Source organism: Catharus ustulatus, chromosome 4 (genome assembly GCF_009819885.2).
Source record: "Catharus ustulatus isolate bCatUst1 chromosome 4, bCatUst1.pri.v2, whole genome shotgun sequence".
NCBI classification, from domain to species: domain Eukaryota; kingdom Metazoa; phylum Chordata; class Aves; order Passeriformes; family Turdidae; genus Catharus; species Catharus ustulatus.
The window spans coordinates 35,333,425-35,349,238 of NC_046224.1; the positions used below are offsets into that span (position 1 = coordinate 35,333,425).

At 36.5% G+C, this 15,814-nt stretch overlaps 1 protein-coding gene across 1 annotated transcript in view; it reads right to left on the reverse strand.

Moving 5' to 3' along the window:
• Positions 1 to 15,814, reverse strand: part of FAM3C (FAM3 metabolism regulating signaling molecule C) — a 30,207-nt gene that overhangs the window by 3,146 nt on the left and 11,247 nt on the right. Inside the window, exons 2-8 of the mRNA XM_033057904.2 lie at positions 13,444 to 13,503; positions 9,003 to 9,107; positions 7,880 to 7,909; positions 7,360 to 7,483; positions 3,525 to 3,583; positions 1,956 to 2,006; positions 1,404 to 1,488 (exon numbers count right to left, since the gene is read on the reverse strand). Of these exons, the coding sequence (XP_032913795.1) occupies positions 1,404 to 1,488; positions 1,956 to 2,006; positions 3,525 to 3,583; positions 7,360 to 7,483; positions 7,880 to 7,909; positions 9,003 to 9,107; positions 13,444 to 13,456 (467 nt within the window). The 5' untranslated portion in view covers positions 13,457 to 13,503. The remainder of the gene's footprint in view (positions 1 to 1,403; positions 1,489 to 1,955; positions 2,007 to 3,524; positions 3,584 to 7,359; positions 7,484 to 7,879; positions 7,910 to 9,002; positions 9,108 to 13,443; positions 13,504 to 15,814) is intronic.

A 15,814-nucleotide genomic window follows, 5' to 3' on the forward strand; every position in this document is an offset into this window, starting at 1 on the left:
CTCAAGGAACCAGGATATAAACCTATCACTACACCAACAAAAGCCAAGAACCCTCTCCTGTGAGAATGTATACATCTCAAGTTCTGTTAGCAGTTCTCCAAGCAACTGAAAAAGTCAGCCTTTAAAGCAAACACTGTTTGTAGGCTAAAGCTGAAGTCTAGATAAAGTAAAAGCTATTTCAGATTAGAAGAATGAAATAAATATCTGAAATAAATTCTCATCTGCTTGGGGCAGTTAATTCAAAATTCAGAATGATGCCTCACAGCACACTTCAGTGGCTGTAAACCCAAATAGGACAATTTTAGTATCGAAAGGAAAACAGTTCTGTTAGATATCATTCCAAAATTTCCAAATAACAGCTCTTTATTTCTTCCTTTAGGTTACTAAATGTGCCTGATTACCAAACAAGACACAAAACTTCTGATTATTGACACCTATTGAGATACAGCTGTATGACTCGCTCTAGTCAAAATTATGAAAATTGTTAAATACTACGGAGATTATTTGCCCAACCCATACTCCAACCTTCTCAAGCATTAGGGCAGCTTGATTCTTCACAATTTTGTTTCCAAGAACTGGCATTTATATTTACTATCAACTACCAGTGGTAGTTGTAGTACTGTCAGTAAGCAGTAGTTCCTGTCTGTCAGTGTGACAAGGCCAAATGTAACTTCTTTGTTTAGCTGTATTTTATCTGCATACAAACTTTCAAAAATATCAGCTGTAACATGATTACTGAAGCAAAACTAATCGTACTTATTATCTAAAACATTGAAGAAGAAAGGAAAGTGGGTAAAATGTAAAGTAACAAAACAAGTGAACAGAACAGAGAGAAGATCCAACCTTGGCTAAAACCCCAGTAAATTACTTTCTTCTTTCCTAAAAGCAGTGAATGTAAACACACTTGACTGTTAATAAATTGAATAGCTTTAGGGTGAAACAGTAAAACACTGAGGCCAAAAAATACAAGGCTCAAACCAGTAACCTGTGTGACTTTAAGGATTCAGGCAAGGCTGGTTGGGAAAGGTTACAATCCTGTAACCACCAAACTCTGTCTTGGAGTTGTTCTGAAGAAAGTGCTGGATGGAACAGACACTTTCCATGATAGTATTGTTCTCATAATCATGTTCCTTTGCCTGGACCTATCCGAATTTACTAGCCTACAACAGAAGGAGCTATCAGAAGTAGAAAAATCAGCACACCTATATCTGCTTAGTTTTAGTTTTGTTGTGCCCAAATCACATCTGCATTATACAACTAATAAACTGAAAGTATAGTTTCGAATCTGTCACCTTGGAAGAACAAAATCTTATTCAAAGTGGTTGTGTGGTAATGTATTTTTTCAGTATAAAACAGCATGCAAAAGTTCAAGTAACATGTGCTGTTTAAAATCAATTACATACTTGGTTGCACCATCATCATATGTTGCCATTAACACAATCGTTCCATCCTGGATGGTCTTCAGAAATTCAATAAGTGGTGCCACATCTGGAAAAAAGAGAACATAAAACTGTTTAATAATAAAAAAAATTTTGTATTTAAACACCTGCAATGTTTTCTGCAAAGACAATACTTTTAAGAATATTTGTAAAGATAATATTTACATATATAAAATATATATAATATTTGTAAATATATCTTTATAAAAAGATGCAGAGTTGAGAGAAAGCTAAAATGCATCAGAGAACTCTTACTTTATAGAAAGAGTTTAATCCATATTTTGTAAAGACATAACCACTAACGAGAACTACTCTGGAGAACAAGTCTGTTTGATTAACCACACCATTCCCTCCCACCTCAACTATTTGTGTTTCTTTAAAGTTGCATTCTCCTCACAAAGGTAGAGGTGAAGCACTCCCTTAGCTACCACCTGAAATCACACAGCAAATGGAGTCTGGACAAGAAGGAAGCAAAAAGCACATTTGTTTATCTCTGACCAGTGTTACTGCACCTACCTCCTCCCCACATGTCATAAAACTTAGTATCTAATAATTCTCCTGTTTTACCTGAAGGAAAAGAGAAAAAAGAAACATTTAATATCATCATATATAGTCAAAACTATTTTACAGATAACATGCTCAACTCCTCTTACACTCTTTCAGACAAAGTGCTGCAAAAGACAGTAGATAAATGAATTATGGTAACTTTTTTTTAATAGAAACAGTTTAGTGGTTTGTGAAAAAGTGCAGGAAAAGTTAAGAAGAAAAAAGTGAGAAGAGCCAGAATAGTGTTAGAGGCCAGGATGGATGTAGCTTTAAGTAACTTGGTCTAGTGCAAGGAGTCCCTGCCATGGCAGAATGAGATGCAACTGGGTGATCTTAAAGATCCCTTCAAGCACAGATCATTCTGTGATTCTAGGCAAATTTCTGATTTTGCTTCAAGTGGAATCTAAAATAAATGATAACACCCACTGGCTCTAAAACCAACAAAGAATGTTCAGTTCATATATCTGCCTTTTTTAAAGTTGGTTTTGCAAAAACAGACAGTACAGCTTTAGACTGCCTTTTGTGCCACATAGAAAGTCAGAAAGATTAAAATTAGACTCATATTTTGCTATAGACTGGAAATTGTAAGTAGATGTAAACATCCAGAGTAAATAAAAAAAGTGGACAATAAAGTATATTTCATTATCTTTTATTATTATGCTGTCTATAGAGGAGTATTTGATGGAAGTTGGAGGCTTTTTAAAATATATACATTCATTTAAAGTTTGGAAGAAAGAGTGGAGCTACAAAATACTAAGACAAGTATTTTGGTTTTGATCAGATTCAGTCATTTTAGGAAAGCAACATAGGATTAGGAAATATGGTTCAAGTTATGCTTTAGATGATGTAAATCTGAGTACAATCAACAAATAAAAATTCATATTGCAGCAAAATGACAAAGTGCTATCTCAGTGCTACAAGGAATAATTTCCTACACATTAAAGACAAATATGCCAGTGCTGACATTCAGTTCAGCTTTCAAGGTAACACGCAGCTAAACTTGTTAGGTTTAATGAAAATTGCAAACCCTGAACACAATTACCTAACACAATGTATTTATGGGCAGGATCTATAGCAAATATTCTGATTCAAGTGAGGAGATAATGACCTGGTCTTTCTGTGCAGTAACAAAACTGTTAAAGATGCTAAAGAAGTTTCACTGAAAAGAGAGCAACAGAAGAATACAGTTTACAGTTTAATTAGTGGTGGCAACACACAAGGTCAAAAGAGGTAAAGCATCTAATGCCTTTTTCCATTTTTCTGTGCATTAGGAGTTTGCAAAGTATCAACAAGGCAGTCACCACAGAACTGCAGGTTACTACTATTTTTACAACCCATTTTCGGAAGCAAAAATACACTGAGTTTTTCTGCTTCGTAATGAAGTGTCAGTGCCAGTATCTGACATTATCTCAGTACAAATAAGCTGAATACTTCCTTTTCTCCTTGGTGCTTGCCTTTTATCACCCCACAGTATTTAACCTTTCATTTCAAAAACTATTTTAAAATGAAAACAATCTGTCCCCTTAAAATATCACTTACCATTGACCAAGGCGATATTTATTCCTCTGCCAACGTTATTTTTAACTCCACTCATTAAACTGAAACAAAATAAATGCTTTTATGTTTAACTGGACGATCTTCTAATGTGAAATATTTCTTTTTTTAAATCAAATCGAGTTCTAAGAGACATAGTTAAAAGACTGCATGTTCATGAGTACTCAAATAAAGCAAAATCTCCTTGAGCTAATCTGTGTTCTTGAAGCACCAGTGAATTAAGAATAATACATAAAGTATCCCCAATTGTAGTGATTAAATTTGATTGCTTAATCATGGTTTCAAAGTATGTCTATATATTAAATGTCATAAAAATGAGCATTATGTAGTTATGCTATTAATGTTATTAAAAATAACCAAATATTAATTTGTGGAGCTCAGCACTGTCACATAACCAATATTTTAATCTTTCTTTTGTAAGCACACAATGAACAAAAATGTGTTAATACAGAACCATTTAAAATTCACATCAAGAAACAAGAAAGGCAAAGCACTTAGCTACTCATACAATTAACAGGAAACCTAACTGCAAGAAAAATAGTTAGCACACTGATGGGACTTTAAGCAAAAGTGGCATACCATCTTGGACTACAATCACACATCCCCAAAAAATGTCACAATCTGTGACAGAAATTTATTTACCAAACTCAAGAGGGACAAAGGGACTGAAGAGTCCCCTCGTGAAATGGAAGCCCTTCAGACTGGTAAAGAAGAGGTAGCAGGAGCATTAAAATTTAGGTAGGATGCTGTGCCACCTTAGACCCTGGTGGCTGTACCACTCCAGTGAGAGAAAGCTTCCAGAGCTCCTCATCCCTGTTCACTGACAGCTCACACAATGTGAAGAAGTCTGTTCTGACTTCAGTGCCCAAATATCCCAGCATTAACATTTTGAAGCTAGGATTAAAAGAGGTCACATAAACAGGACAAAGAGAAGTCTGGAACAATTACATAATTTAGGATAATGAGGAAGCCTTCAGCTGAGATTAAAGAAAGCATTTCAGCAAAAGCATATAGCTGCACACATGTCCTTAGTTACAAACACACTCTAAAAGATGCTGAAATTACATCCTGATCAGGATTCTTTAACCTCCCTAGCTGGCTTTAGGAAGGGGCTGCACATGTGTACAATCCTGTAACATTCAAATTTTTTCACATTTCTTCTACAGCAATATGATCTTCTGGTCATGTCTGAACACCTACTCTTAGCAATGCATCCTTACACACACAGCTTCCATGTCAGGTTTCTCATGCCAACTTCTTAGTGATAGGGCTAGAAACAAGAAATGGTCTATCACAGAAGTATGTCAAAAATCTTCCTCTCTGGTGCTCTCTCTTGCGCCCAGGATGAAGACAGGAGCCAAAATTTAGAGGAATGACAAACTGAATAGACCAGTATCACAAACAGACTCAGTATTCAGAGAGGCTGTGAAAGACTACCAGATAAAGGCAACTCTTGGCAGAGTGAATTTAAAAGGTTTTAAAGAACTAGTAATCAGAGATTATAGAGTTCATATTCTTATGTTAGTCCCTTAAGTCACACTATCTGCCAAAAACTGTGGTTTAAATTAAAACTCTAATTCAGTAATTTCTAAAAGGAAATACTTGAAATTTTCTGCTGAAATTCAGAATTCAATCCTGGTTAATAGGGAACTCCAGAAGTATTTTAGCCACTGGAGGATCATTTCTGCTCTGATCATGTGATTTTCATGCATGTCTGAACATCCATTCTAAACAAGAAAAAACACATCGCAAATAAAAACTGAAACATAAATTAATAAAGGTAATGAAGTTCTAAACCATTCTTTTCCTCCTGCAAGATTTAGTGGGCATTTAATTTATCAAAAAGAATAAGAACATCCTCTCATTTGGAGTAAAAAATTCTCTGTAAATAAATACCAACAGAAAAATATCTAATACTAAGGTGACTAGACACTAAAACTCCACACATGCATAGAGTTATAATGGATTCAGGTAACAAAATCTGCAATTATGAATACAAGACTTACTAGTTACTAAAGGAATGTTGTACATACAACCCTGCTATTGGGTTACTGTGGCACTATCATGCAACTAGCTTCTTAAAAAAATAAAACTGCATGGAGAAGTTGCTAGTAAAGAAGTAAATAAAGCCTCCTCTAAAAAGCCCATGAAGTAGCAACTACAATATTGAATATTCTGATGATAAGGCCAGCATTTTTTTTTCTAATTTAGATTATGGCCTCCCAATATAGAACAAGGCTATGACTGAACTTGTATAAAGCAGAACTCCTGTTTGACATTAAAATATCTATATAATAAAAAAGAAAAATTGACAAATTACTTGCATTCTGAATTTTATCAGCAACTTTAGTGCTTTCCTAAGTCAAGTGACATCCTTACATTTAATACATAGGAAAATACTCTATTTCACATATATCATTCACCAATTATGAAAATTTGTTCCTGCTGTCCTGTCATGGAAATGTGAAGAACACAAAGTAATCAGAAAAAGAAAAACCTTTTTGTCGGTGTGAGTTCACAAAAATATCTCTAAAAAAAGAGCTCAGGAGTAAATGAGTTTTTTTCAGAGCTCTGACACATTTCTTCCTACATTTGAGACAGCTTGTGCACCATCGAACACAACAGGCTGCAATGCAACAGCTTCTCACAGGAGGGCAGCCCTTCATCAGTTTTAGAATTCTTGCAAGAATTTACAGTCAACAAGTTGAGAGCTTTTCAAAGAGAAAAAAATCCTCTTATGAGGAAAGCAGGAGATCACATGAAAACAATAAAATTTTATGGTGGACACTTAAGAGACATGACCAGTTCCCCTTTGAAGAAATTCAGAAAAATGTTTGCCAAAAAAAGCTGGATTTTAGAATCCAATAGCTGTGCACTAAAGTGTTTGCTTAGAGGACTTTTCCCAGCAACTACTTTGTTTTCATCGTTTTCTTCAGCAAAAAATCTATTATAGGATTTCCCTTTTTTTGGACAGAAATAACAAAACTCTTCTTAGTTAATCAGTTAGCAAGACATTAAAACAAAAATAAGGTAAAAAATCCCAAACAGAACAACCCTACAATCCTGAAATTTAAACATTACTTGCACTTTCACAACTTTTAATCATTGAATCAGCTTAAGTCTTCAAGATATTAAGCATCCTATATCAAGCAACCAGAATGAGACAACAGCATGTTTTGTAACACCAGTACAAATACCATGCTGAGATTAGATAAGCCCGCCCAAGGTCACCAAGCAAGTCACCAGTAAGGTAGCAGGAAAGCAGAAGGAGCAGCCTGTAGTCTGTATGTGCCAAGGTGAGTTCCTGCTAGCACGTGTTCCCAACTACACAGGGATGCTCTGCTGCAGACTGACTCCCACACAAACCAGCAAGCTTGAGCTAAGCCAGCCTTACACAGGAGTGGTACTTAGTGCTGAAAACAGTCTTCTCTTCAAGATCACTTGAGACTAGTCTTGCAGTTACTTTAGAGAGTAAAGTGATGGAAAATGCTACCAATACATTTTTGTTCTTTTATACATGAATTATCCTATTTACTCTATTATGTGGGTTCTGTAATTCACAGAGAAGTTGCCATTGGCTCTAGAATTCACTAGCACCAGCTGCTGTAATGCTAACTGTACTAATATAGTCTGACTAATATAGAAACAGCTAAACTGGAGTAGCTTAAATGAATGTGGAAGGCAAAGACGTTAAGTGTGACTGATACTAAAAAAAAGATCTCCTTCCAACAACACTAACATGTCAAACTGCTGATTTTATGTACAAAGTGATCTAAGTATTTCAAAGAGACACTTAGAAACAACCAGGAAAAATACTCACACATTGTCCTCTACACAGATTTTAGGTCCAACTACATTCGCTGCTCCACTTGACATTTTGAATGCAAAATGCTTTTCAGGACAAGATTTAGAGATCCCACACTTGTATCTTGGAGGTTTTGTAGCTTTCAAAAGGAAATAAACCAAGATTTTAGAGAACACCACAGGTAGACAGACAAACAGACAAATATATTCTGAAGGAATTCAAAGAAGAGAAGAAACACAAACACTATTGCATCTGCAGTTACATAGCAGTTTAAAATAATCTAAGTTCCTGAAGGATCTTATTATTTCAGCTTCTTGTCACCCTGCTGCTTGCTCTGGCACTGTCATCAAAAAACACAATCCAAAACTACAAAACAGACTTTACCAGAAATTTAGGAAAATCAGGAGAAGAGGAAAATTAGTTTCTGATTGCGTTTGAAGTGTAATTAAGACTTTCTTAACTATGAAAATTCATCAGTCTTTCTGTTATTAGTAAAAGCAAGTCACAGCAGTAACACATGCCTATGAATACTCACAGCGTGCAGCTGCATCCAATGCTGATCTAGCTAAAATGAAAAAAGAAAGTTTTACAAGACGTTACTATTAAAGTGTCATCTGCTATATCATATCCTAAAAATGTAAAATCTTTCTGTACCCCTATAAAAACAGGCTGGTTGAAATGAAGTATCAAATAGACCTGAATATTATGCCCCAATTAAAAAAAATAACTTTTATGCATTAGCAGAATGAAAGTGACTAGGAATCCCATTCAGAAGCACTGCTTTAATTTATTGCTTCTTGAGAGTCATGGAATCAAAAACCCACAGAAATCCAAAACCTCTGAGAATTTATGGACTTCAGGGCATTGAAGTGAAATTAATTCCCTCCTTACAGCTTCACTGGAAGCCTGCAGCTCAGGTGTATTTCAACCCAACCATTCATGACTCCCTTTCCTGAGACATGAAGAGACACAAGTGCCCCCCTCATGCACAATGACACCCCCATCTCTTCAATGATTACTGAAGATGTTTCTGCTGACTGGTTTGGATGGCAGCTTACATTGCAGTCATCCAGAGTTAAAGAACACAAACTCCACCCATTTTTGGGGCGTTTTTTTGGTAATGAAAAGCACCTTGAAAGAAAATTCTGATTCAAAATAGACTGAAATTTGATATACCTCAACTGCTAATCTTTATCTGTGTAGGACACCTGGGCACATCTGAAATGTTTTGATTACTGCACATTCAACTCAACACAGTCGCATACCTGCACAAGAGAAAAAGCCCCCCTCCAAAACAAATTCTAAATCTCTTTAGCAGTAGTAAGGCAGAGCATGGATTTCTGGAAACATGGTTCAAGTCACCTAATTTAGTACTCTACGCTAAGAATGCATTTCCAGTAAACAAAACAAAAGCAGGTAAAATTATATATCCTTGGCAGACAAAAGAATCAAACTAATTAAGAGAGTTAATAGGTTAAATATTTCATATGGAAAATAATTTAATACATATACTATAGACAAAAAAAATAACAAGCACACATATTAAAAATAAACACAGAATTCTTAAGTTGAAGAGCCTAAGGCAAAACAAATACAATATTCTTGATAAAAGCTCAAGTAAATATTAATAAATGACCAGAGAAAACAAAGTCACTTACCAAATATGTGTCCTAAGTTTGCATCCATTTTTATTTCAAACACTTGAGATATGACATAAAATGTCAATAAAAATATTGCTATGACTACTACCAACTTTGCAGCACCTGTTAAGAAACAGAAAAAAGTTTCAAAAAATTATCTGCAAATGGTAACATTAGTTTACCAAAACTACCACCATGAGAAATGTGTACTAGATAACATTCTGGGGAACTCAAACAGAAAGATCATTTGTGACCTACTATACAAAATAAATCTGAAAAAAAAGGATGGATATTATAATGTAGGATGTAACTGCACCAGTCCATCAGGTTATCATACCAGATGCACTCTGGTTTTAACTTTCTCTACCTTCATGCTTGTCTGACACCACAGTACACCAACTCAGCTCAGCAGCCAGAAGAAATCAGACTTCCATGAAAATCCAGCTTAACCAAATTAACTAAGATGATCTACCTGGCTGTTGCCCAAAATTCCCACCTTCCCCATTCCACTTCCATATTCTTAGCCATGAACACCTGGTTCCTTACTGTTCACAAATACTGTTTCCCCCTGCCCTCAAAATGAGCTACCTCAGTTTTAATACATGGCCCAGACTGAGTGATTAGGGATCTGTTTATTTACTGCAGCTTGGCTAATATGGTCAGTCAGACCAGAGTGTGACATTAAAAAAAAGGCAAAAAACAACAAATAACCCCCCCTCAAACCAGCAGCCAACCAGAAACAAGCACTCTCACTTATTTTTCAATAAATTTATATTAATGACCTTCAAAAAGCAAGTTTGATGGTTCCAAGGCTATTTCAAAATAACTAAGAAAAAGCACTAACTCTCCCATCCCCCCTTTACTATACTGAAGTAGGCAGCTCTAAGTTTTTACAAGACTAAGTTCCTGCAGTGCTGAGTGGCCAATCTACTTCCTGGGAGAAGAGTTGTAAGCTCACAACCACATCAGCTTACATCAGAAATGGAAATGTATGTGATACTGCCACAAACCTCACAATTTTTTAGCATAATTTGCAATATATTTTTACACAATACTCCACTCTTAACTGACTGTAAAATACTGATTAAAAAATACTGACAGAGAACAAGTCAGGTGAGGAGGCATCTGATCAACCTCCTGCCTTCCTATCTTACTGCAGTATGTCAAACTAGTTGGAAGAATCAACCTTAAAGTATGCTTCTTTTTTTTCAGATTGCCAGCCTAATCCTTCATAAAAAGCCAAACTTATATACTCCTGCAGATCTCAGACTGCTGCTGTGATGGGCTGCTCAGAAAATCTTAAAATAGACAGATTACTCAGCCTTCAGAAGGATGAGAGATGCTAATCAATCCTCCCAAAAGGCTAAAAAAAGATAAGGGGATAGAAACAGAAAAGAAAGATGAAGAAAGATACAAGGGTTTTTTGCTTGTAATTTGGTCTTTTTCATGTATGAGCACATACATATTATGATGTTTTAAAACACAGGTGCAAACCTAACTTAAAAATATTATGTTGGAACTCCTAAGACCAATGCACTTGAAAGGAAGGGAACCATGTGTAAGCATTGGAGAAACAGATGATCTGAACATAAGTTAAGAAATGGGGTAAAGGTTTTCCAAGCAACATTGCTTAAAACCACAAGATGGTACCAGATTTTGGAATGTGTCATCTAGCAAGTGGCATTTGGAGAGCATGTTTTAGTATACAGTATGCAAGATGAACAAGAATTCAGTCTGAGGACTAAACATCCCCTCTATATATTCTGAGCTTTTCAGCTGTACTGCAAGTGCTCCCTTCAAAGAAACAGTAAGAAATTTCCTAGAAGGTTCTTTAAGCATTTGAACCAAAACTGGCATGTTTGCTACAGGTGAAACATTCTATAGGAACTGCCATATCTACTTTGTGGCTTTAAAAAAAAAAAAAAAAAAAAAAAAAAAGTTGGATAGAAGGGAAAAAAAAAACCTAAACATGTTTGGAAAGTGATTTTCCAGACGAATTGGCACATAAAAATTGGAGTTCCTTCCAGTTCTTCAGCAGATTCACTTTAACAAATTGCTCCCAATAACACATTGTGGTTAATAAAGCAAAATTAGGAGTAGTGAGAATGCACTGCATGCACTAAAAAACTCTTGGAAAAGGTGTCCTTTTCTTCTAGAAGAGGCAACAGTTTCTCCTTCTGCAAAATAACACTGTAACTATTGATAAAAGTGCAATGCACCAGAAACTCAAAACTGTTCCATGCACTAACAAACTCTTGGAAAAGGTGTCCTTTTCCTCTAGAAGAGACAACAGTTTCTCCTTCTTTCTCCTTCCGCAAAATAACACTGTAACTATTGATAAAAGTGCAATGCACCAGAAACTCAAAACTGTTCCATTGCTACACAGGTTATTCTACTGTGACAAAATGTCTAAAAAAATGTGGGGTTTTTTAATGCTATATTAGTAAAGATCTTATTTTTACAGCCACTAGACCTTCTGTCAACTAGAATTAGTTTCTTAAACCTGTACTACAGTAACTTAGCTCTATGAAAAGGCTTTTATAGTTTTCAAACTCCCAGCAGTCATTCAGAAAGTTTCAGACACTTAAAACAGCACATAGCTGTTTCACTGAGGCGGGGAAGGAACAGCTTCAGAAACCATTTGCCATTTCCTTATTCCTTCATCATCTTACAGAAACAGCAGTCAAAATATGTCAAGTCATGGCACCTTAAACAGTCACTGCAGATCAGCTACAGCATTTTAACAAGGTGATGGTTCTTCAACCTTCCCAATTCCAAAACGAGTTTCATTGAACACCAATGAAGTAGAACAGCAATGCCTGCTATGGCAGTTAAGTGAAGCGTACCTGACAAAGATTGATGAGGATACCAAACTGAGTGGCAGTGGGCATGTCTAAAGGGAGAGCCAATCTGCAGGAACACCTGGATAGACTGGAATAATGGGCTAAGATTATCACTGAAGTTCAACAAGGACAAATGTAAAGTCTTCCACCACAGGAATCATAACCCAGGAGTAAAGAACAGACTGGAATCTACCCAGCTGGGGAGCGGCTCTGTGGAAAACGACTAGGGGATTCTGGTGGACAAGCTCAATACAAATGGAGGGTGCTGGCAAAGAAGCCAACAGGATGCTGGGCTGTATCAACAAGGGCCTCACCAGCAGAGAGGGATAAAGCCATTATTCCTCTCTTCACAGCACTCACTGGGTCACACTTGTTACACTCCCCTCAGCGTGGGACCCTGGTATTAAAAAAAGAAAAAAGACAGATACGGACAATCTAGAGACAGTCCAACACAAAGATAATAAAAAGGACTGGGAAGCCTGCCAGATGAGGAAAGCCCAAGACTGCTGCTGTTTGTTCAGCCTTGAGAAAAGACTTAGAGAAAACTTAGCAGCATGTTCCAGCAGCATGTTCCAGTATTTCAAGAGGGGTTACAAAGAAGATGGAGACTCCACTTTTGCAAGGAGTCACATGGAAAACAAGAGGAGTGGTGATTACAAGTTATTCTGGGGAAGATTCCAGTTAGCCATGGAAAATTTGTCACAATGAGAACAATCAGACACTGGAATAACCTCCCCAGGAAGTGGTGGACTCCCCAACACTGGTCATCTTAAAATCTGGTTGGACAGAGTGCTGGGTTAGGGGTCAAACTAGAGAAAGTTATAGCAGTATGAAAATTATAGAGTACAATACAGCTGCTGCTTCCTGGATGGAATGCTGTGAGTATGCTCAAAACCTATCCCACAATGATTCCATACACACACAGTCTGCAACCTCAAGCACGTGCTAACAGGAAACAAGGTGCAGAGCAGAGTGGAAACACCTTTGCCAGCCGCAGTTGAAATTAGATGGTACTTTGTAGCTGATAAACCTGCACAGCACGTGCCAACCAAGGGAGATAGAGCAGGTATCTTGCTGCTGAACTGTGGTGAAATCACTCTCCTGAGATGCACTTGGCTCTTTACAACTTAATTGTAGTAATAACTCACACCATCATCTCAAAGATATCTGCCTCCAATGTGCTACCACCCCTCACTGAGCATGTGCTCTATATTTTATTGACTATATCTGTAATAGCAAAGCAAGACAATTTTACACCAACGAGTAACAAAAGTATGTATTACTAGAGTCACTCGAGATGCACCCAAATGTGAAGGAAGTTCATTGAAGGGTGTCCATAACAGGACACAGACTAGTCAGGCACAAGGGTCTGGGCTTTCCCGGTGTGCTGACAGACTAATCAAACACCAAAGGTTTGAGGAAATCTCCACTTTTCACATGGCAACTATCTTGTCCAGACAATACTTCTGCCAAGAAGTGGTTAAGTCTTGAATTCCCTTTTAACCTGCTATTCTATGATTCTGTGACTTTAAAACCTTATTGTCACAACTTGTTAATGTTGTCCACAGCAGTTGTTTCATAAATGACCAAAGTCTGATTTTACTAAGTGTACTTACCTGCTATTCTCATGTTTAGTCTTTAGACAGTTAATGACACTGTTGCATTAAAACAGCCACCTATAGGAAACAAAAAAAACATAAAATAATAATTAAAAAACACTTCACCATAATTACAGCCAAAAAAGCACTTTTGTGTAAAAAAAACACATTGATTTTCTAGTTGATAAAATTAATGACAATTGTTCTAAATACCTATTTCTTAACACTCACAGTTAAGGGAAGATTTAAGGATTTTGGATGTCTGCTTTCATTTGTTTTTCCATAAAACAACTGTTCTGGAAAAACGTTAATTTCATCTAATCCCCTACAAATTCAGTGTAACTTTCAGTCCTTCACTTTGTGACCCAAGTACTTACTTACCAGTGCTCTATCTAAGCAGACTTTAGTTTCATTAAGCTATGTAGATGATAACAACTCTACCTTCACTCCTTCAAAACCCTACCTGCTTCTGGCTGCAAGTTGCTATTTGGCAACACAGCATAGCAAACTATGCTTTAGAGAGAAAATATGTAAGCATTTTGTCTCTAGGATACTACATAAACTGCATTCAACAGAACTGAAAGAAGGTCAACACTTTAATCTGTGCATTACAGAAACATAACAACATTTGTCACTCATAAGTTCAGGCAGATGAATAATGTGATGGTTAACGATGACAGAAGCACCAACCCTAGTATTCCAATTATTTCAGAATAAACTAGAAACCAATCTAAGCAAACAGTGTCTAAGCATCCACAAGCCTCTTGAGAAGAGTATGTCACCACACGGAGTCAAAATGGGCCACAAACTCCACAGGCTCTGAGCAAAAGCTCCCACCTCCTCCTCCTCAAGTAACGCTGGCTCCAGGGGCCATCCCAAACCTGCCCTCTGCTGCAGAGCCAGAGCTGCTCCAGGGTGGCTCTGCACCATGCTCCTGCTCAGTCCTGGTGAGCCCACACTGCACTGAGCCTGGACATCTGGTTCAACTTTCCCCCTGATTCAGGGATCTTGTTAAATCACCTACACTAAGGAACATTTGAAAACATGTACTCAGCTACCACTCTAATCCAAGCAGCTGTCTCCATCACAAAAGCTATAGCATCCCTAACCCTCTGCAGTCCTGTGCCATGATTTTGAAAAACTTGAAAAACATTATGGTTAGAAATTATTAGAGAAACTGCTCTTATTAGAAACACAAATTATTTGGAGACAAGCACCAAAACACCAACATAGTTCTCATGGTCTATACTAACTAGGGAGAAAAAATTGGTATTATGCAGAAAACCTTTTGCCTTCACTTAGCTCAGTAACTTCAAGTTCAGTGATTTGTGTCCAGATCCTCTTACCCAAAGACTCAGTCTTTGTGCTCTATTCCTTCAAGCTTACAAGAAAAGAGTCAGCAGAGAAATAAACAGGAAAAAGAATTGCAAATACAGAAATATTTAGAAATATTTATTTCTACTCTATTCAAATTTGAAAGTACTTATCACCAAAGTTTAAAAGCAGACAAATATTTTTGAGTGCTGATGTTGTACTGTAAAGGAAATCTCTCAGCTTATTATAGACGACAATATATCCATTTAACTGTAGCCACGTATATTATAGCCATATAATTTCTTTCAGTGAAAGGCTAGTATTTATCTGCCTTGTAAAAGCAAGACAGAAAAGTAAAAAAGAATCGATCAAGGCAGATAAACTCATTTTATTTCAAAGTCTGAACAGAATTATTCTAGGCTTCTTCTTCCAGACACCCAGAAATACATCAATGTTACTAAAAACACTGACTGTACTTTGAACAGCTACAAGCTTGTTTTAAGTCTGCACTGAACAAAAAAAAGAAGATTCCTTTTTTGTTTCACACTGAACAAAACCACAACATCAATTCAAAGAATGAAAATAAGAATATGAACACCAGAAAGAAGAATCTAAGTGAACCAATTGTATGATCTAACCTTGACTGCTTTTATCCCAACATCCCCTTTCACCCATCTCAGGGATCATCATTTGTTGCAACCATCAAATAAGAACGCACATTCTTCTTAATGTGTGGAATGTGTTTTGATTTAGAAAAAGAAAAAATTAGTATGCTATGCCTCAAGTTGAAAGGAATTTTAAAAATATAGCGATTCTTTTTCTAAATTACAGTATACTGAAAAATCATTAGGTTTTATTTACCTCATGAATATGCAGTATAATATAATAACACAGTAGCACTACAGTACAGACAAATGTCGCACAGCACTTTCCAGCTGCAAACAAATAATTTATGTACATCAAATCCTTTTCCTACACTGATTATCTTAAATTGTTTTTTTATTTCAAGACAGAACAGGAATAAAACAGGATAAGCTGTGAACCCTTAAAAATGCTCATGGACCATTACTCCACA